Source organism: Antechinus flavipes, chromosome 5 (assembly GCF_016432865.1).
Source record: "Antechinus flavipes isolate AdamAnt ecotype Samford, QLD, Australia chromosome 5, AdamAnt_v2, whole genome shotgun sequence".
Classification (NCBI taxonomy): Eukaryota; Metazoa; Chordata; class Mammalia; order Dasyuromorphia; family Dasyuridae; genus Antechinus; species Antechinus flavipes.
The window spans coordinates 115730997-115754015 of NC_067402.1; the positions used below are offsets into that span (position 1 = coordinate 115730997).

The 23019-nt window shown below is 40.6% G+C and overlaps 1 protein-coding gene across 1 annotated transcript in view; it reads right to left on the minus strand.

Annotated features, from left to right (window-relative positions):
• The window catches only part of SND1 (staphylococcal nuclease and tudor domain containing 1), a 499624-nt gene that overhangs the window by 22212 nt on the left and 454393 nt on the right, over positions 1–23019 (minus strand). The window contains exon 17 of the mRNA XM_051963240.1: positions 342–530. Within this exon, the coding sequence (XP_051819200.1) occupies positions 342–530 (189 nt within the window). The remainder of the gene's footprint in view (positions 1–341; positions 531–23019) is intronic.

The window sequence follows — 23019 nt, forward strand, 5'->3', positions numbered from 1 at the left end:
TTGTCAGGGGCAAGAAAGAACTCCACCCCAAGCCATCGAGCTGAGGTTCCAGCTCAAAATGGTTTCTTTCCCTGGATGTGACCTCCTAGGGAAAAGAGCACTGTCTCTGGGGTCGGAAGGTCCGAGTTGGAACTCCTAGCTCTGCCACCCTGGGCAGGCCATTCATCTCTCCGGGATTTTGTAAAATGAAGGAATAGGATAAGATGATCTTACTCTCCCTCGCAGGATTAAGTTCCCGGCCCTACAACAGGCAGAGAGGACAAAGCAGCTGCCCGGTTTCCCACACCAGGGGCTGCAGCTCCCCCCTTCCCCCCCCCTCGCCCCGGCCCGTGACCGCTCACCTTCTCTTTCTTCTGTTTGGCGGCTTCCTCGGCAGACAGCAAGGACTTGTAGTAGGAGCTGCGCTCGGCCGTGAAGTGAACCTTGGAGAGCGCGTGCTCCACCAGGGAGACGGACAGGTTGGCACCGTCGACGTGCAGCCAGCCGATGAAGTTGCCAGCCTTATCCATGCTCTCCACCTCCACTTCCACCTGGGGACACAGAGAAGGGACCGAGTCAGCAAAGGGATGGCTCTGGGGCACCGGGCTGATGCATGGTGAAAGGCAAGAAACTATCCAGTGTGTGCAGTAGACACTGTGCTCTTTCTTCATAACCTGGGATCTGACTGAATCTGCTGTACGAAAGAGTAAGTGGGCAAGGATGCGGCAGGCTGGGGAATACCAGGGCTAGAAACACTGCCCTTCCCTCTAAAGCTAGGACACATGACTTCACAGCCCAAAATCATGTCATCAAGGAACCCCTCTTTCTTGCCCCTGGGCTACAGGCCATCTGTGTCTCCTTAACAGGAAGCTTGTTGGAAACTTTCTTTGTTTCCCTACGGCCTGGGAATCCCCAGATGGAATGTCAGACAACCAGGACATCCACTAAACCAAGGATGGGAAACCTTTTTTCCTGCCCAGGGCCATTTGGATATTTATAAATATTCCTGGGCCATACAAAATCCTCAACATGTAGAACTCAAGCAGTAGGAGGTTGTTGTACCTAGCGTTCAGCTTATCATCTCCTGCAGTTTGCCTTAGCAAATGATTTTACAGGCCTTACATGGCCTGCAGGGCAGATGTTCCCCATCCCTGTACCATGCCTTTCCATCCAAGACCTTCCCATCACTCTGCCATAAACTTGGGGCTTCAAGGGGTGAAGCAATCTTAGTCCACTACGAGGCTCTTTGAAGAACAGAGGGCAGGGAAAGTTCAGGTTTCTGGACACAGCAGTGATTTTGCCTTAGGGTGGCAAATATTGTGCTTTGAGACTGACAGAGAGAAAGGCTGAGGAACATGGCTGGTGTTGGCTACCACCCTTCTTCAGCTCCCACCTCCAGCTCTGCAGCAGAAAGACAAGTGGGCCCTTAGGGAACCTGGCTGTCCCTGAGGATTGGGGAGGCAGTGCTTTGCCTGGAGGAGTTGAATGAATGAATTTTTAATGAAGGTAATTAAAGTGGTTGCCATGAATGCCAGGCAGGAATAGGAGGAAGACAGACTGAGTGGGACTAGGTGATCTTTAGGGTCCTTTACACATAAAAATCTTATAATCCTGTGCACTGTACTCATAGATGGCACAGGACCTAGGTGTCAGCAATGGCAAGTGCCCTCTAATGTAACCATTTGCCCAGGTCATGGGCCCAGAGAAGGCATTTGTGCTGGTTGGTGAGAGGTCAGGTCTAAATAATTCCTCTGGGCACCCTACGTAGCGTACTGGCTTCTTTCTCCTACTCTAGAAATAGCTTCATCCACTTGGTATCCAAGGAGGTACAATGTTAGGAGTAATACTAAATAACAGAGTCACAACTCACAATGTCCACTGTGAGCAAAGGCCTCAGATACATGCCCTTCCCCTCAATGACTATTTCCCTCTCATTTGAGAGCCTAGCTCATTTTGTATTTCTCTCCTGACTCTCCTCTCACCTCCCTTCTCAGTCCACTAAAGGGGGCCATAAAAGCCTTTGCTGCCAAGTGTAAAAACTTGTATTAATTTAAATGGCTTCAAGCTCGATTAAACAATAAAATGAATGTCTAAATACCTGAGAATTCACTGGTGCCTGGGACAGAGCCAGCAGTGGCAGCAGCGTGGGTCATGGGGCAACCCAGGATCCACCAGGATTTTGGGAAGCTTTTTGCACAGGGATATGATTACTCTCTGTCTGAGAGGGAAGAGCCTACCTTGATGCCTACCAAAGGTCAAGGGGAAAGAGCCTTAGATGAAACCTGCGTTCCGCCGACCAGACAACCACCAGACTTTCATCTCTACATTTTATACATAATGATAGCTAATCTTTTAAATATTATAATTATGTGAATAATGGAATATAGTTTAGTTCATATAATTAGGAGACCCTTCTCTCCTGGTTCCTCTATTAGACTATAACCTCCTTGAGGGTAGGGACTGTCTCGGCCTTTCTTTGTATCATCACTGCTTAGCATAGTGCCTAATAGATGCTTAAAAAATACTTACTGACTGACTAGTCCCTACCGGAAAGTTTTTCCTTTTTATCTTTGACAAATACTACTAGTTTTCTTTGGTTCAGTATTAACCTCTTCCTCTTCAAATACATTCCAGCTCCCCTTTCAAGGGGATCAAGACCTCAAGTGGACTACACTGATCATTCTACAAACCCAGCTGTCTATTTTCCTTTATCTCATCTAAGGCTCCATACTGAGGGGTGAGTCCTGCCAGGATCCTGAATGGAAAGCCAGTCACTTTCTAGCATTCCCACTATGCTAAACTACCTGGCTCCAACAAAGCCTCATGCAATAAAAGAAAAGAAGCACAGACTATTAGATATGCATTTCCTCTCTTTTCTACTGGCAATTATCTCACAAGAGGGATCCAAATTGGAGGCGGTAAAGGGGGGTAGGGGAGATAAGAGGAGGGGAAGAGAAGAATTGCTGCTCAGAAAGCAGTTATTAGCCCTTAAATGGTGGCACAGAATTCAGTAGAGGATCAGAGATAGGAATGTCACACTCATGAGCCTCCTTATGGTGCCTTCCTTAATGCTAAAAAGCAGCTTTTAACCTTTCCTTCTAACATTTAGTTCAAGATTGAAGAGATTTTCCATTTGAATGGCTATGATTTCAAGATGATGGTGGGGAAGAATGAGATGGGAGAAATAGGGAATGTGGAGATTATCTTTTCATTGCTGGGCTTTGTCAACCAGTGGATAACATTTCCCTCCCATTCCCCCAACAGCTCCTCTCCACATGGAATGCCAATGAAGTAACAGGAAGAAGAGGGGCTCTCTGTCTCTTTCTTGGGCCTTTCCTTTTTTTTTTTTTTTTTTTTTAAATAACTTTTTATTGACAGAATCCATGCCAGGGTAATTTTTTACAGCATTATCCCTTGCACTCACTTCTGTTCTGATTTTTCCCTTCCCTCCTTCCACCCCCTCCCCCAGATGGCAAGCAGTCCTTTACATGTTGAATAGATTACAGTATATCCTAGATACAATATATGTGTGCAGAACCGAACAGTTCTCTTGTTGCACAGGGAGAATTGTATTCAGAAGGTATAAATAACCTGGGAAGTAAAACAAACATGCAAGCAGTTTATATTCATTTCCCAGTGTTCTTTCTCTGGGTGTAGTTGCTTCTGTCCATCCTTGATCAGTTGAAACTGAATTAGCTCTCTTTATTGAAGAAATCCACTTCCATCAGAATACATCCTCAAAAAGTATCGTTGTTGAGGTATATAATGATCTCCTGGTTCTGCTCATTTCACTCATGTTCATATGTTCATGTAAGTCTCTCCAGTCCTCTCTGTATTCATCCTGCTGGTCATTCCTTACAGAACAATAATATTCCATAACGTTCATATACCACAATTTACCCAACCATTCTCCAATTAATGGACATCCATTCATTTTCCAGCTTCTAGCCAATATAAACAAGGCTCTCTTGGGCCTTTCCTAAGAAAACTGGGACTCCTATTGCATCCTTGGCACAATCATCATGGCTCACTAGAGGTATATGCCTGGAAATAGCAGTAGTAGCAGCAGCTCTGAGGTAGTACTGCATGCTAAGATTGTTAGACATCTTCTACGAGCCCTTGGGCACTACTGCTTCAGACCATTTTTGTATCATGGATGGATCCCTTTTGGCAGTTTGGTGAAGCCTAAGGATTCCTTTATGAATGATGTTTTTTAAAGAAAAATAAAACAAAGGAATCCAAAGGTCAGTGAAAGCAAAGATATAATTTCTGCTATCCAAGTTCTCTTCTGAAATCTGCTATTCTATTCAGAGTCCCATTAATTAGCACCTTTTCCTAAACCTCTGATTGAGAATCCCAGATCTAGACTCTTAAAGATCAGTACTGAGAGACAAAGCTGTACAGGGAAAAAGCTGGCCATAATCCCATTGCCTCTAATGAAAAAGTCACCAGGCAGTTTCTATCGTCACCAACTTCAAATTTACATCATTCCCTTTTGAGACAAGACCCAGAGTGCTTGGCTCTCAGAAACAGCAAGCCTCATGAAAGGACCAATGGCCTTTGGGAACTTCCCAGTTCTTTCTTAATAGGTAGGGCCCACCCTGGCACTAAACCAGTCTTTTCCTGCCTGCAATCAATATGCTAACTTGTGCCTGACAAGTCTCTGAGCCCAGCCAGCTACTCAAGAAAAAAGCTTTGGCACTGGGCTGAAGTGGGCTGCAGGAGGATATAAAGCTGTCACCCATGGGCTACTATTATTTCCTTTTTTATTACTGCCTCTACTGCTGTGGTTTTCTCAATCAAACCACAGACCCCAAGTAAAGCCAGAGGCAAGCGAAGTGGAAGGAGAAGGTGCAACTTCTTGCCTTTGGCCCTATGGGACAATTCCTCTACAGGTTTGTGGCTTAGTATTACTTTTTTTCTATATACTGCCACCCCTCAGTTTTGAAGTTTTGGGGCAGAAGTCAGCCTGCGTGAACCACTTCAAGTTTTATGGAGCAATGTATGAGATTTTTGAAGCCTGATTTAATGCTCTCATCACACCATTTTCCCCACCTGAAAGTTATCATTGTTTACATACTACTAACTTAATAAAGAAAGTTCATATTCTCTATTTCGGCAAACAAGGTGTCTTACAACTCAACCCAACTTATGTTCCTAGCCTTAATTCTCACTAATCTCTAACATATATCTTTTGTGCTAGATTGCACTTCTTGATTTATCTTGAATATGCTTTTCATCCCCCTACCCTGTCTTTTACATCTTTACTAAAACTTGTCTCTTTTCCCCAGAATGCCCTTGCTCCATATCTCAGCTTGTTGACATGCTATTCCTGCTCAAAGGTCATTTCCTTCATAAACCTTTCCTTGATTCCTTGATATCCTAAAAAAAGTCTTCCCCTTTATGAACCCTTAAAGTATTTCATCTGTCTCCTGGTACATGTCATCTTTCATCTGTGTGTTTGGGTTTTCTTTCCTTAATAACTTTTAAGCTCTCTGCAGGATGGGAGTAAATCAAACCATCTTTATAGCCTCAATAATACCTAGTCCAGTACTTTGGACAAAGTAGTTGACATACATACCTTATGGTATATAATCTCCACCTATTTTCTATGCTCTCACCCTGTTTTAAGTACAATTATCACTGACATTTTAAAGATAAGAAAACTGATGCTAAAAGAAGTTAACCAACTTGTCCTGGGTTATCCATTCAAGTAAATAGCTTAAGTAGGATTCAAAAATGTTGTTTAATGGAAATGAGGATTGTCTGGTTTTTAGGGAAAGCTAATGGAAAATATGGAATTTATTAAATGAATAGGACAAGCCCCAGTATATCAAAGAACATTCTTCTTCCTCTAACGCACAGTATATCTATATGGCCTTTTTACTATTATTAGCTCAGACGGAAAGTATCAACAGGAGTAGGGTGCATGAACTCTGGAAATGGTGGTCTCCTTTAGAGGCTATATACAATGGCATGTGACAGGACTGCTTCTCTTTCTGGTGTCAGATAAGAGTATGTGTGATTCCCATAGGTAGCCAGATGGCCTGAGAATGAGCAATACATGCATGAGAGGGAGAGAGGGAGGGGACTGGGGGAGAAAGAGTATGAGAGAGATAGACAGCAGACAGAGACCCATAGAGGAAGAGGGCAAGAAAGGTGAGGATAAGGGCGTAAAAAGCTTGGGGGTGAGGGGAGGGGGAAGAGGAGAAAGAGAGAGAGAGAGAGAAAGAGAGAGAGAGAGGGTCAGAGGGAAGGAAGAAGGGAAGGAGGGAGGAAAAGAAAGAGAGAGGAAGGAACAAAGGAGAGAGAAAGTGTGTGTGTGTATAGTATATGTGTGTGGGGGAGAGAGAGAGGGAGAAAGAGATGAAAGAGTGAGGAGGGGGAGGAAGGGAGAGAGAGAGAGAATATATGGGCTAATATGACCAGGAGATTGCAAGCAGCTTCAACATAGGACAGATGGTAGCTCTACTCTATCACCTTCTTCCTCTGCCTCATCTCTCTGGGGGGACATAGCTTTCCATTCGTACAGAAGCTGAGATGAACAGTCAGACACATTGTACAATGTTCTAGGAAAAGGATGTGAGTCTTTTGAGTTACTCTGATAGGAAGGCAAACAGGAGGCTTTATACTAAAGAAAATGACAAGTGAGTCTCCGGTTAGACTAGAAGCAAGAAGTCAAGACCCACAATGGAAAGCTCAATTTGGTATATCTAAAGGCAGGGCTTCTAGGTTTACTTACTTACTGTGTTACTCCTTCTGCCCCTTGTTTGATTGAGAACAGGCAGATCTTACAAACATCTAATGAGTGCCCAGTGTTGGATCTTATATTTCTTCTCAACTCGTAGTAAAATGGTCTGTGGTAAGCAATCCATATCTATTTAAGGCTGCCTACTGGTTAACCAGACTGGCCCCCAATCTTTGTTGTCTCTTTAATACAGTTGCCTATAGGACAGTACCAATCCAGCCACAGCCACTCTGTTATATTTCCCTTTGGCACAGGGAAAAATCTAAATGTGACTTTTTAAAGCTATAGAATTCACCTTACACTTATTTCTCAGGTCTACCTTTCTCTGAATTGGAAACTCTTTGGGAAACCTCAACCATCCACCCATTCTCTATTGCCCTTTCTTATCTCCTCTCTGTCCCCTATAAAAAACAATTCAATCTATTGAGTCAGTGAGTCAATGCGTTTTTGCATTGATACAATTACTCCTTATAACCCAGGGTCTACCTCTATTATGGTGGCTGGGAGCCATCTCTTAGCCACATAGGAAGAACAAAAGGGCTGGGGTTAGAGGCAATGAGCTGGGCCTGACCCCCAAATGCTCTCCTGGAGGTGACAATGTACAGGCTCTGCTGCCTCACAGTAGGAGACATCCTCCTGCTCCCAAGCACATTAATGTGCCACTAATGAAATTGTTCTGGCTTATTTACCAAATTAATACAAACGGCACAGGCTGTTAATTTGGGTTTCTCCTAATTACTGAGGAAGAGATTCTTGAATCTGGGTATGGCATATACCTTTGTGTCCACTGAGTGAGGCTGTTTTACTCTGATCTTACCCCTGCCTCCTAGAGGGGAAAAGGCCCTAGCCTTTTTGCTGGCTGGAGATATAAAACCTAATAGTAATAGGGTTTTCAATGTCATTCTCTATAACTTTCCTTTTCAGAAACAAATTCTAAGCACAGTCATCCTCAAACACACGTGCCCCTAATCCACATAATTCCCTTTCCCTTCCTGGGTTTTGGATGTCTATTTCACTCAGACTAGTATTGTTTTCTTCCTTTATGGGAAATATGAACAGAATCAGTTTTTTACTCAAAGAAATAAAGTGGAATATCAGGGGGCTATGTCCTTCATCTTTGGTAGCAAAGAATAGTCAAGATGAGAAAAAGAACTCTGAAATCTCTGCTCCTTTGCAGAGCTGTCTGTTAACAAGTCCTATACTTCTTAGCTCATCATTCCTAAACCTCTAGGGAACAGGTACTGAAATGTAAAGTGCTAGAGAAAGGATAACCACCTTGCCCTGTGGCAGGACATGAGGTACACATCAAGATTGCCACAATTCCCAGAGCCCCATTCAGTAATCCTAACTCTTCTTCTGCCTCAAGGCCCAAGCGTTTCACGGGCACAAGTATCAGATAAAGTATAACTATTGTGAATGGGTCTCCTGCAGCCTCTGCCTAGTGACCTATGAAACTGTGGAATAATCACTGACTGAAAGCAGCCACACTAAAAGTCCAGAAAGTAAGAATGTCACAGATACTAAAGGCCAATTGATCTGGATCTGGATACAAAAGGATGGGGATAAGGATCAGAGAACAGGTCTATGTGCTCTATACCATATCAGGATATGGTCCAATGGGAAAGCCATCCGATCATGCTTACAGATTCACCCTATCCCCTTTCCCCTCTTCTGTCAGGAAGACAGAAGTAATCTCTCCCACTCATATAGCAGGAACTATATTTGAACTATGCAAAATGCCTGAGGCACCTTTGGAAATTACCCAGTGGCAACTCCAGGATCCCTGGAAAACAGCTGATGGGGATTCTCCATTATCCTTAAAGACCTGTGAGAGTTACAAGGAAAGAACTAGATACACAGGATACTGGAGCAAGTACAGCTGAGGTACAACAGCTCAATTAACATTTTGGGGATCACAAACAAGTCTAAGATCTGGGGAAGTTGAATTTCCTACCAGTACTAGGATCTGAGTTATTTCTATATATTATTTGGCTCTGTTCTTGACTTAAATAATTCTTAAACCTACACCTGCTATAGGATAAAATGAGATATTTGCAAAATACTCTGTAAACCTTAAAGTACCATGTAAATACTAATTATTATTTATTATTATCTAGCAAGCAAGGTGGAATAGAGATGTAGGTAGGCAAACAAAGACTATGATGAGGGCTGGCGCAAAAGGGTAAGTGGATGATGTGAGAAATTATATGAGTAAGAAGCTGTGGATGGGTATTCATAGGAAGAAGAAAACAGCAACGTCCATACTGCCTGAATAAAATTTAAACTCCTTACCTGGCATTCAAGGCTCTCCATATCATGGTACCAATCTCCTTTTTCTGTCCTCACAGAACTCATTACTTTATATCCCAACTAAGTTCTGTGCCTTTGCTCATATTCCCCAATAGAAATGTGTGTTGAAATCCTACTCCTTGAAGATCGACAAATGCTCTATTTTACTTGATCCAGCCAATTAGACATGACTTTTTTTTTTCCCTTCTCAAAGCTCTTACAGCATTTTGCATCCCTCTTGGGTATTTATAATGCACTAATCTATATTTTTGTTATATATGTTTCATCTCTCCCATTCGACTGTTAGCTCCTTGAAGACAGAAAATACAGTCTTTATGTTTCTTTCTTGTGAATAGCGGTTGTGAAAAAAGTATCTGCTAAACTGAACTGCAGTATAGAGGAGAGGAGTCAGTGAGATCTGCTTTGCTTAAAGGCCCTAGGCCTAATAGGAGCACTGGTGAGCTACCAGGAAAGAAGCAATGGAATGAGGACAGGGGAGGGCAGGAGGACAGAAGGAGGTAATGCAGAAAGGGGCCTAGGATGGGGAAAGAGAGAGAACTCTTGCATCTATTTCAGATTGCCAGCTTCGTATCAAGTATGCAGAGGGACCACCCTGTAATGGAACTGGGCAGGAGAGACATCACGCAGCTTAAGGGAGCATGCTAAGGAACTACGCCGAATGCTGAATTTAACCTTATATGACTACTACAGCCTATGGCCATAATATGAGACCTGGCCGGCAGTGAGCTGCAAAGCCTACCTCAATTACTTTGAGGAGATAATGGAACAATCTGGTAGCCAGAGAGGTAGCTCCTCGGAAAGGCTTCTTGGGACCCAAGCGAGAAGTGGTCCGGGCCGACAGCTCAGGGAGGAAGAGGTGGGGAGGTGAGAGCAGGCAGCAGCGTCACTGTGGCTCTCAATGAGCAGCCTCTGCCCAAATTCCTCATGGCTGCTGGAGCAGCTGACTCCTGGAAGCCCAGGGCATATAGCTAGCTGCCTATGTATACAGCCGCCTTTCTGACATCCAAACTCTGGAGTAAGCCAGATCCTGGAAGGCTCGGCAGCCAAGCGTGGCCTGGCACAGGGCTCAGAAGGGACCTCGGGTTCTGGATCCTGATGGCTGGGAAGTTGAGTGGGGTCTGTCTGTGGGAAGCCTGATACTCTTTTTACTCGTGTGCCTTTTCCCCACATGCAGAAGGAGGATCAGGATGATGGGGAGGCTCCTGAGCCCTGCTGGAGGCAGAGATGTAGCAGCCAAGCTGATCAGCAGCGTCCTCATCTGCCGGGAAATGAAAGCCTGCTGACTCCAGGCCTTTGCAAGCGGTAACAGAGTTTACAAACTGATGCAATCTGTTCCTTTGGTGCAGACAATAAGGAAAGCAGACTGCTCATCTTCCTAGGAAAACCCGAGGCTGGAGGCCAGTAGTGAGTCTTAACCCTTCCTATCCTTGGTATGGCTTAGGGGACCCTGGCTGGCTTGAACTTGGCTGGCTCCATCTGTATATACGACAAGTACCTCAGTATGCATGTACTTGCGGGCTTTAGCAGCTCCCAAAGGTCCTCTAGCCGTGCAAAGTTGTTTTTGCCTAAGATTAAGAATAAAAGCTGCTCTCATTCAGGTCAGGTGGCCTCCAGATGGTGTTCCTTCTCTCCATGGCTGAGGCCTCCCAGATATAGCAGAACTAACTTTGGCTCTTATCTAGTTCTAGATCCAGGTGGAAATGGGAAGAAATTTTTTTTTTTTTGCTTCACAGAAGATCAGAATGAATAATTGGTGATACGGACAAGACTTTGTTCTGAGTTCAAAAAAGAAAAATGAATTGCCAACCAGGCAAATTCAAATACAGAACTTTTCTTTGTAGGCATCTGATGCCAACAGCTGATCCAAGAACCTGTTCCAATACTTTCAGAGGACAGCTCTGAACCTCAGTGTTCCCATTTGCTATACTTTTCATTGACTTCGATTCTTGGTCTTCTTTATCTCAGACCCTCCTGGAAAAAGCTGCTTTGAGGTAGGCACTCAGGGTTCCTGGCCCATCAGCAGGAGAATCAACTGTAGAGCTGCTAAGATAGAAAGCAGTCTCCTGGGAGGAACCAGTGTCATGTGGAGCAGAGATGGACTCTGCCAGGCAACTCTCTAGGGTGAGAGTATCCCTGTGGCTGCCACTTCCACAGCTGACCTAGCTTGGAGACACACATGAGAAACTGACTTTGGTGAGTGCAGCCAGCAGTGATGACTCAGAAGTACGGAGAGGTAGGTTCCCTCACCAACATGGTGAGCAGAGGGGGCAGAATCACAGTTGGTTTGGCTGCCTTTGGCAGCACAGAATATGTTTGGAATGGGAATACGATTTCTTTTTCAACCAGGTACAAGGGAAGGCAGCAGAGTACAGCACACCCTTGAGCTTATTCCTCTCTTCCAGATCTATGGTTTCTAGAAGTGAAAACTATCAAGCAGGGACAGCAGCTGGGGTACCAGCCTCTATTTCAGGTGGTCTTGGTTTCTTTCCGTTTTAGCTCTCCTTCCACCACGACTCATACCCAGCTGGCACGGTGCTGGTAAGACTCTGGAGACTCAGGTGGTAGACCTGTGCTCACTTGAGAGGAATCTAGAGCTGAACACCATTCTATAGGTGTAGTAAGGTCAGGGCAGACTTCAGAACTATCGCCTCTCTTGGGGTTATTCTCTCTCCTTTAATGCACATTAAACTAAGATTGTGTTAAGCTTTTTTGACTAGTATGGCACATTGTTTCCCCACATATAGCCTGAACCACATTCTTGCCATTTTGGTTTTGCATATACTTGTAGGACTGTACTCATCTGTTCCTAGTAAATTTCATTTAATTAGACCCGGCCCATCATTTCAGCCTGTCTAATCTATTGGGATACCAACTACTTCACTCAGAGCAACTGCTATCCCTCCCAGCCTTGTGATCTGCAAATCTGATAAGCCTGACAGTTATAGCCACTGATTAAAAAACCAAAAGATTAGCACCTCTCTTCACTTTCTCTCATACTCTGCCTGGGGGAAGAGGTATTAGCATCTACCCACATGGATCCGATGGATCTCTCCAAGAGGATTCCCTTACTGTCTGCCTTGCTACTCTCATGATGGCATTGTCTGAATCTATCTCCTCACAATGATGTTGCTGACTTCTGATCACTGAAAATCTTTCCTAGCCTTTATTCTGGAAAGGAGGTTCTTTTTGTCTTAGCCCTAACATATCCACATAGAACCATCTCTTGCCCCACTGGAGGGTGGGGAAAAAAAACTGGAGAATTAAAAAAAAAAATTGAAATGTTCTATACTTTTATACTATTAATCAAAATACAGCAAGAAAAGATTTATTCACAATGAAGCAAGGCCTCTGAGAATATGGATTATGAGAACCTCTTCAAATCTAACTTATTACTGGAAGATTAAATAAGATTCTTGAGGCTTGATGGACTGCACAAATTTAATGAAAAACCATGGACAGAAGCAACTCTTTGCAATGTTTAGAGACTAAGCCCCCAACTCCTGGGGTAGAGTCATTATTTGATAAAAGCTGCTGGGAAAGTAGTTTGGCATAGATTGCCATATTATACCATATACAAAGATTATTTCCAAATAGATATATGGTTTAGATACAATAGGAACAAGTAGAGAATATTCTTTTGTTAACTATTAAGAATTCACAATGAAACAAAGCAAATATATTCATGGAAAATACGATGAACAATTTTGATTTTGTAAAAAACAACAACAACAACAACAACAACAACAACAACAACAACAACAAAAACCCCCAAGTTTTTGGACAAATAAAACCAATGCAGTTAAAATTAGAAAGGAAACAGCTGGGAAAAAAAAATCTTTGCAGAAAAATTTTCATGTCTAGGATATATAAAAAAATGGATTAAAATTTGTAAGAATAAGAGCCATTTCTCTCTAAATAAATGGCAAAAGAGTATAAACAGGAAGTCCAAGATATTAAATGAAAACCATTTGAAAGAAGCTTCAGAAACTGAACCAGCTACCCAGTGAAAGGACTCTGGGAAATGAGTATACACCACTACATAGAATTCCCAGTCCCTCTATCTTTGTCCACTTGCATTTTTGATTTCCTTCACAGACTAATTGTACACTATTTCAAAGTCCGATTCTTTTTGTACAGCAAAATACTGTATGGACATGTATACATATTTTATTTAACATATACTTTAATATATTTAACATGTATTGGTCAACCTGCCATGGGGGGGAGGAGGGGAAAAATTGGAACAAAAGGTTTTGCAATTGTCAATGCTGAAAAATTACCCATGCATATATCTTGTAAATAAAAAGCTATAATAATAATAATAAAAAGTTGGTGGAAAAAAAAAGAAAAAAATCTCAGAATTACCAATAATAAGAGATCTGCAAATTAAAGCAACTTGGGTTGTACCTTGAAGCCATTAGATTGGGAAAGATCACAAAAAATCAAAATGACAATTGTTGGAGGGAACTGTGGAGAAAATGGCACACTAATGCATTGTTGATGAGCTGTGAATCAGTCCAACCTCCCTGGAAAGTAATTTGGAATTATGCCCAAAAAGTCACTGAACAATCCATATCATTGAATCCATTATTTGACTGAATTAAAAAAAAAAAAAAAAAGGAAAGGATCAATCTCTTTCTCATTCTGTCTCTGTCTTTCCCTCCAGCTAAGGTGGTACAGTGCTGGGTCTGGAGTGAGGAAGATATTTTTCTGATTTAAAAATCTGGCCTCATCTATTAACAAGTTGTGTAACCCTGAGACAGTCACAACTCCATTTGCCTCAGTTTTTTCATCTGTGAAATGAGCTGGTGGAAGAAAAAAAGGGAAAACCTAAGTATCTTTATCTCTTGGAATATACTGTGCAGCAAGAGATGACAAGTGAGGATAGATTCAGAGAAAGCTGAGAAGACCTGTATAAACTAATAAAGAGTGAGCTTTCTACTCAGCTTCTCAAGCCCTCTGAAATCTCTCCTTGAATGAGGGCACAGTGTAAGTGATCTTTTCAGGAGGAGAGGCTAATTCTTCTCTTTCTCCCACCTAACATTTTAGGTACTGTTTCTTGTGCTCTTATAGCCAGAACTTGAAAGTTCTGAAATACAACACTACACAATAATATAGAAATACATTGACAGAATTGCTGTAGGAGACAGAATGAAAGGGGTGGGGGGGTAAGTAAGGGATGGTTTATGGGATGGGTCAACAGTTTAACTAATTTTGTTCTCTGACCAATCTGCTAACAAGAGTCAGGATTCCATTAATCTCAATTATTTCTCTGCTCTCTATTTCAACCAAATGTCCCAAACACAACTCAGCTTAACAAGGTCCCCAGAGCCACTGGGGGCCCTTGGGTTCTACTGATCTGCTTTGGCTAACTTGACCTTGCTTTCCTTTAGGGAGTAGCCATTTTCTGTTACCCCAAAGGGGTCACAGTGTCCTCATTAGCCCTGCTCTATTTGCTTATTTTCTTGCTGAATTATTTTCTTCAGAATTCTGAGGACCACTAAATCTGCCCTAGACGGGGTATTTCCCTCAGGCGAGTGGTACTGTTTTAAAACAGAAGGAAGGAAATGAAGTTCTGATTGGGCTATCTCTGAAGCCGAAAGTGGACTAAAGGGGAACAGAGTCCCTTTTTAAAGTGAGGAGACAAATCCCTTCATTCAGTCATTTTGGTTCTGTCAGATTCCTTGAACAACTTGAGCTGCTCTTGTCCGTGGTTTCTCCAAAGGGATTCTAAGCTCCTGCTCTGATGAGACAGACCATTAATGTAAATTTGGCTGTTGACTGGTTTCCTCTGCCAAAAGCTTTTTGCCACTCAAGGCCACCCCTATACTCAGTGTGAATACTATATAATCAATATTAAATACATACATATATATATATATATATATATTTTCTGAAGTATAGGCAAGAGTTTATTCTTTCAGAAATGCTATGTAGAGGTGCTGAGGAGATGAGAGCTGCAAGGGTAAGAAGGTATTAAAAGGTTGGTCTCAGTTCAGAAAAAGGAGTAAGGGATGGACTTTTCACATTTTTTCTTTTTCTTTTTTTTTTTTTTAAATAAAACAAGAAGATGAGATTATGCTCTGGTAGGTTACCTTCTATCGTCCCTTAAATTTCTTATTTCTTTTTCTGCATGGATTACAAGATAATTGATTTAGGGCTGGAAGGGACGTGAGAGGTTACCCTAGTCTTCCCCCTTCTTTTTACAGATGCAGAAACTGAAGCTCACATAGGTTAAGTGACTTGTCCAGGGTCACGGAGCTAGTATGGGCCTGAGGTGGAATCTGAACTCAGATCTTCCTAAGTCCTGTATGTGACTCCACCAAAAAAACCCACTTGTGAATCTGCCCAAACTCCTCAAACTTTGCTCACTACTCACAAATATCAATATTGCTCCAGCAAAAGCATCTGTATGTAGCTAAGGGATGCACAAAGGGTATAGGTCCTATGTGGCTGGAACTTTCATAACAGAGAAGGAGACTCTTAGAAAAACAGGGTCTGGAAAGGTTCAGTGTGAAAGTGGAACAGCACTTGACTTGTGCTATGTCCCACTAATGCCATTTATCCCACTTTGCCAAGCCATGTCTCTAATGTTTCTCTAAGCCAGGCTTTGAACTTGTGTCCCCCAAGAACCCTCTTCTAATAACTCCACCTGTGCATGTTTATGTATTTCATCACTTAGCACAGGCGTCTTATCTTGTCTTTAATGATGGCTCTGTGCCTGAAATTCTGCTTTGGCAGGCTCACCTCCTAGATCTTTCACTTTAGACAAGATGACCTGCTTGCTAGGGATGTGAGTCAGTCTGTAGAAAGTAGATGTATAGGGAATGCTGGTAAATGACTATTGGTTATGCAGCATTGCAGCGAAGCTACAAGTTTGGTTGATAACCTTTGTTCTCAGGGAAAACTATCAGGCTATACAATTAGTTTATAGCAGGGGTGGGGAAACTTTTTTTGCCAAGGGCTATTTGGATATTTATAACATTATTTGCGGGTTATACAAAATTATCAACTTATAGAACTCAAGCAGTGGGAGGCTATTGTAGCTAGCTTTCAGCTCATCATTGCCTGCAGTTGCCTTAGTAAAACATTTCTTGGCTATATAAATCCCGATGTTCCCCACCCCTTGGTTGGTAGCAATAAAAAGCTTCCCTTATTTAAAAGAAGCCCAGGAGCCAAGAAGAATAACAAGAAAAGGCAAGGATGATAAAGGTATTTAAGTGAGATGTAACTGTAGGGAAGTTCTAGTTGGGAGAGGTGTGGCTTAGATAATCATAATTTTTTAGGCTACCACCATCCTTCCATTTATACAATTTTATAATCTTGAAGATATCTTTTTTCTCTTCCTGAACTTGCTCCACTGAATTACTAATTACTACCAATATTACCTCTCTATCTTTGGTATCTCTACTTCTCTTTCCACTCACATTGCCAGTAGGTTCAGTCTCATTATCTCTCAAGTCAGATTCTTGCACTAGTCTTCCTTGCTTCTAATCTCTCTTCCTTCCAATACACCCTCCCCATAGCTGTCATCTTCCTCCTCTAAAAAATATTCAGTAGCTCTCTACTGCCTTTACATCAAAAACAAAGACTCCTGAGCCTAGCATTTAAAGTCTACTATAACCTGCTTTCCACTCTTCTTTCCAAACTTACTTCAGTGACTCTTCTCCATGTACTTTATATTCCAACCAATCCAGAGTATTATTCATTCACTAAATTTAACAAATATTATTTGAATGCCCAAGATGTGTAAAACATTGGATTAGGCACCGTGAGATAACAAATTAGCAAAGACACAGTTCCTGTGGTCAACGAACTTACCGTGATGACACAAAACATCTATACAAAAGGAAAAGTAATGATACAAGACAGTGCATGCTAAGTAGGAAACAAGTGAGATACCCAGTAAGATCTACAGACATTCAAATGGCTCACTGTGAGCTAGCATGTGCTGACAATTCCACTGAGAAGTAGGACACGGAACAAAAGGAAAGAAATATATATGTACAAGGGAGTAGGGAAAGATGATACCCAAGATGGCAGAAGCAGAGACAAAAAAATTTAAATAATATTTAATATTTTAATAGTTTTGGCAACATATATTTTAACTGGTAGGTAATATATGTGTGCATACAATCCATGTGTACATACATACACACATAGAAAATAGTGAAAAGATTATTTTGGGTATAATTTGTTATGGGTGAATAATAAATGTTATAGTTGATTGGAATTTAGAAAGAGGGTCTTTGAAGATTTATGAGGAGGAAAAGGATCAAAACATTGTTTTAAAAGGTATTACTATCTGGTGATAAGACTGCAGGATGAATAGGCGGTGGGGTAGGTAGATTATAGATGATAAGACCTGAACTAGAGTCATGGTAGTGAGAACTGAAAGGAAGAAACAGATGTCATAAGACATCAAAACAGATAAACGATAGGAGTTTGATAACAATGGAGGAATATGAATGGTTGGGAAAATTATGGTAACATAGTAAGGAAGCAGCAAAGATGTTTGCAGTAAAAAACAGGAAGGAGTTTGGTTTTATGAGATAATAGTGAGGCAATCAATTGGAAATGTCTAAGAGGATAGAAATCAAAACCAGAGATATTTACAGGTGGGAATATTCTATGTAAAGTAAGTCAAATATATCCACTTCAACATACAGCTGAAGCAATATGTGTGAATGAAACCTTTGATGGGGAAAATTTTGGAGAAATAACATCAGTTTGAAGATTGAGATTAAGGAACTATTTTAGGGAGTAGGAAGGAGTAAGTAATCAAAACTAGGATGGAGCAGTGTCTCCAAAACCAAGGAATAAAAGGGTTTCAATAAAAGTATAAGTGGCTAACAGTGTTAAATATTATGTTCAAGTTTAACTACTGAGGAAAGAACTGACTTAGCAATTAAGATGCCTTAGGGATTATAGCATCTCATAGTTGGGAGGGACCACCACATTCTATTGTACTTAAGGCATTCTTCTGATTCCCATAAAAAATCAGCTTGGCTCCAGAGTCTGAATTCTATACCAGTACAGATGAAGTGGTGGAAGTTAGGCTGCAGGTGTTAAGTAAATGAGTGGTGATAAAATTCTACTTCCCATGAAGTTTGATAGTAAAAGGATGGAGGACATAGATAGAGGGGGAATAAGATATCTTGAAGGCATTTTTCAAAGCAGGAAAGTGCTGTGTAAAATGTAAGAAGAAGAAATGGAGGAGACATAGATATTAGAGAAAGAGGAAAGGTTAGATCCTGGCTTAGGTGGGAAAGGTATGATCAAAAGAACAGGTAGAAGGGTAAACTCTGGAAAAAAGGAATACTTTTTTTCATGTGGATGAGGGGATAGCAAAAAGGATCTATCCTTTTGATTGATACAAACATGAAAATCTATTTTGGATTAATCATGAGTCAGGTTTACTGTGTCATTGCTTACATTTTTATGGAGAAGGAAGGGCAGAGCAAAGGGAAAAAAATGGACAGGAACAAAATGACTGGAGAAGTAATCTATGGTAAAAACCTGTGAAAGAGGTGATGATAATCATTACAAGAGCTCTAGGATAAAACTTTCAAGACCCTTTATCAACTTCACTCCATCTTTTCAGCCTCATTGTATACATAGCTTCTAGCTCAAACCAGCAGGCTCTGTTTCTCTTCCACAGTACACTATGATTCCTCTCTGTGTCTTTGTCTGGATTATCATTAGTGTAGTGTATTGTTTTAAAGAAGAGAAACATGTTGTTACAGTGGATAGAGCACTAGCCTTGAAGTCAGGAGGATATGAGTTCAAATCTGGCCTCAGACACGTAATTGTTCCTAGCTGTGTGACCTTGTGCAAGTCACCTAACCCCAATTGCCTTGGAGAAAAAAGAAGAAAAACATGTAATTAAAACAATTTTGAGGTTCCAGATGTACAAAAACATTGATAGAAATCTTTTTTGTTGTGGCAAAGAATTAGAAATAAAATGATTATCCATCTTCTGAGGACTGGCTATACAAATTATGGAAATGAATATTATTGTGTTGTGAGAAATTCATGGATTTAGAGAAATCTGGGAAGATTTAAATGAATTTAAAAAAATAAGGAGAACAGTTATATTACAACTACACTAATATAAAGGGAAACAACTTTGAAAGAACTCTGATCAATACAATGTTCAACCATAACTTCAGAAAGACCAATGAGGAATCATGCATCTCACCTTTTGGCAGAGATGGACTAGAAGTATAGAATGAAACATACATTTTCAGAAGCTCAATGCAGATATTTTGCTTGACTGTAACCAAGGAATAGTTAGTTATCTTGAGGAGAGGAGTTGTTGGATTAAGAATATCAATAAAGCATTACAAATATACAAAGAAAAAACAGAAGGAAGCTCAGGAGGGGCCATAGAAATAGAGGAAATTTGTTATTATGATATTAAATGTAATGTAGATGTATCTATCTATATGTATATATGTATGTGTACATATATGAAAAAAATCACTAAATTATACATAGTAAGTTCATGGCTTCATAACAATCCTTTTAAAAATTTTCTTTTTTCATTGAAATCTATTTATTGATGCTTATATTCACAAATGAAATGGAAACAAAAGTTACAACATTTTTATATAAGAAATAAGGGCTGTGCTATAGAGAGATGGGGAAAATGGGCAAGTAATACTAGGGTAATAAAGTGTCTTAGTTAATAAGGAGCAAAGTAGAGGTCTAAATGAGATCTGAGTGGTAGAGAGATAAAATCCATCTTTGTGCAAAACTGGTCTTTTGGAATGAGTTTTCATGACTCCCCTGTCTAAGTGCTTTTCATTTCTTTTCACAGGATCACAGGTTTAGAATTGGAAGGCAACTGAGATTACCTAATCCAACCCCCTCATTTTACAGAAGAGGAAATAAAGCCCAGAGAGAAATGACTTGCTCAGGCTCACATAAATAGTAAGTAGATGACCAAGGATTTCAAATCCAGTCCTAAATTAGAATTTTTCCCACCTAATTCATTATTTCCACTATTTATTATAGTTCCAATCTGCTACTTATATCCAAATTTGGGATCCTATAGACAATAAACACATAAAAGAAGTAAAGAACTCGGGAAAATATTCATTATACGTGTGACATATTAACATTAACATAAGATATCCCTATTTTTGTGGTTCACGTAGAGAATAAATTAATCCCTTCCCATCCTCCACATATATAATCTGGTTTACTCTGCTTTTAAATTTGGTAAAGGAGAAGCAGTATAATACTTCCAGTGGCCATTAGGATTCTCATTTCAGAAAGTATTCTCTCTCTCTCTCTCTCTTTTTTTTTTTTTAAAGCAATGGCAGAAATGAGTCACAATGCTAAGAGGTTGCAAAGCCAGTTCAGCTTTTTTCTGTGAGAGATCCAAGCACAATTAGATACACCTGCACAAAGTTACTTCTTGCTATCTTGTCTGGCTCTGGCCTATGGGTAGCTAAGTATGGCTTTTAGCTTTCTAGCAGCATCTTCCAGCTTAGTTTCTTAGAAAGGCAGCATAATGAAACAGAAAATGAGTTTTAAGATCTTGGTTTAAAATTGTCACTTTCCTAGGGGAAAAGCACTTCCTTAATCTCTCTGGGACTCAGTTTCCTCATCTGTAACTAAAAGTGTTAGACATGATAAGCTCCCTTCTAGCTCTATTGTTGTGACTCTATCATTCTAATCCTAGGTTTGACATTAGTGACACAACTATGGACAAGTCACTTAACCTCTCAACCTCTGTAAAACGGGGATGAGACACTCTTTACTTCATATGTGGTTGTATGAAAAATGCTTGGTAAAGCACTACACAAATGTAATTATTATCAAAGGACATCAGGCTGGGAAAACACATGGGGAAAAAAAAATCACATTGTGCTTTCAATAATCCCAGGAGGCACTCTTACACAAAACACATCTTTTAAACAACAAAAGTTGTTTAATAACATGGTGAAGCTACATGGCTACAAACTATGATACAACATGATCTTGAAAGATTCTCAATTGCTGCTGACATGACCTAAAGGGCAATGGAAAGATTCATTCTGGGAATAACTAGGCAACAACAATGATGAATCAAACATAAAAAACTTTATGTAAGAGATTTACAACTAAAAAAGATGGTAGACTGGTGATGTACCAACATAGGAAGGTAATAGATGGACAGTTCAAGTATTGTACACTATCAGTAAGATACTAAAGGAATAAGAAGAAAGATTCTAAAGTATTGAGTATTGAATCTTTTGTGGATGATTTATACAAAGATGTGGACAAAAATTGCTTAGCAGAGAGCACAGATTGGTTGTGAAGTGAATCGTGCTGATGGATGGGAGTTTCCAAGTCATTGAAATTATAGTTCCACTGAAGTATTATTGTACAGAAAGCAACAATTGCCTTCATTTTTCAATTCAACAAGTTCCTATCAAGTGATCATGGAATAAAGGCACTAGGGTTACAAAATGAAATATGACAGAATCCTTGACCTCAAGAAACTTATCCCATCGAAATAGATAGGAAGAGGAAAGAAGTTTAACAATAGATGGTACCAACTTCTAGCTTTTAGCTGACAAATCTTTCTGCTTCTGAGGAGAATTTTCAATGTGAGTGGGAAAATGACAAAAACATTACTAAAGTTTATCCCCCTTTTCTTGCAGATCTTCACTTGATTGGAAATCAACACTTTTTTTCTTTGCTTCAACATGTTCTAAGAGTCACCATGTAGTTACCAGATCAAAGGACCAGAGGTTATGAGTGCGGGAAAGAATCAGAAAAGTGTTAGTTCAAACTTCTTATTTTGTAAATGAGGAAACGGAGGCAACAAGGAGTTGGGCAATTTGTCTAAAGTCACATAACTAGTTAGTGACCAAGCTAGGCCAACAACCCACACCTTCTAAATCTGGTGCTTCAGCTGCAATCAGCTTACAACAGAGGGAGAACAAGGAGCCCATAAAGACAAAGCCAGGAGAAAAGGATCTCAGAAGAATTTTCCAATCAAAAAAGGGGTGGATGGCCAATGGTCCCTTACACGAAAAGCAAATGTGACCTACACAAGACATCTGTTCTTATATGCCATGTGGATACTTTCCTTTCTTCTTTTTAAACAAAATAACAATAGCTTTTTAGTTTTCAAAATAAAAGCAGTGTTTAACATTCACTCTTGCAAAACCTTGTGTTTCAATTTTTTCTCCTTCCCCTCCTCCTATAGATAGCAAGCAATCCAAAATAGGTTAAACAGGTACAATTCTTCTAAACATACTTTCCACATTTATTATGTTGCAAAAGAAAAATCATATCAAAAGGGAAAAAATAAGAAATAAAAAGGCAAGCAAGCAAACAACAACAAAAACAACAAAGGCGAAAGCACTATGTTGTGATCCACAACAGTCTGTGTAGTTTTCTTTTTGGATGCAGATGGCACCATCACAAGTCTATTGGAACTGACTGGAAGTTGAGAAGAGCCTTGTCCATCAGAGTTGAATATCACATAACCCTGTTGCTGTGTACAGTGTTCTCCTGGTTCTGCTCACTATAATAATCTTTTTAAAATAAGGCCTTAGTTTGTATACATGTAAGAACAATCTATCTAGTTTCTGAACAGCTGAGGTTCAGAACCAAGGCTGAGGTGAACAGTTCTTCTATCACCTATGGCAGGGCTCTCTTTTCTGAGGATTCATCACTTACTAGTAATCCCTATCTAGGTGTTGTATCAAAACTAGGATTCTGCCCAAGCTTTGGAGGAGAGGAAAGAATGCGACTCTGGACAAGAATGGCTTGAAGGCAATCTCCATTGGAAGAGGCTGTGTTCTTGGTCTTTGGGGTTATCTAAAAGTGGGCTGGATAGTGAAGATGCTATTTTTTTTTATGAAGTCATCCAATAAAGCTAAGACCACTCAGAGGATCTGGGTTTAGGGTTCAAGGTATGATGGGAAAGAAGGACCAAGAGGAAGAATCTGGAAAAAAGGTATTCATCTTCCTGCTGG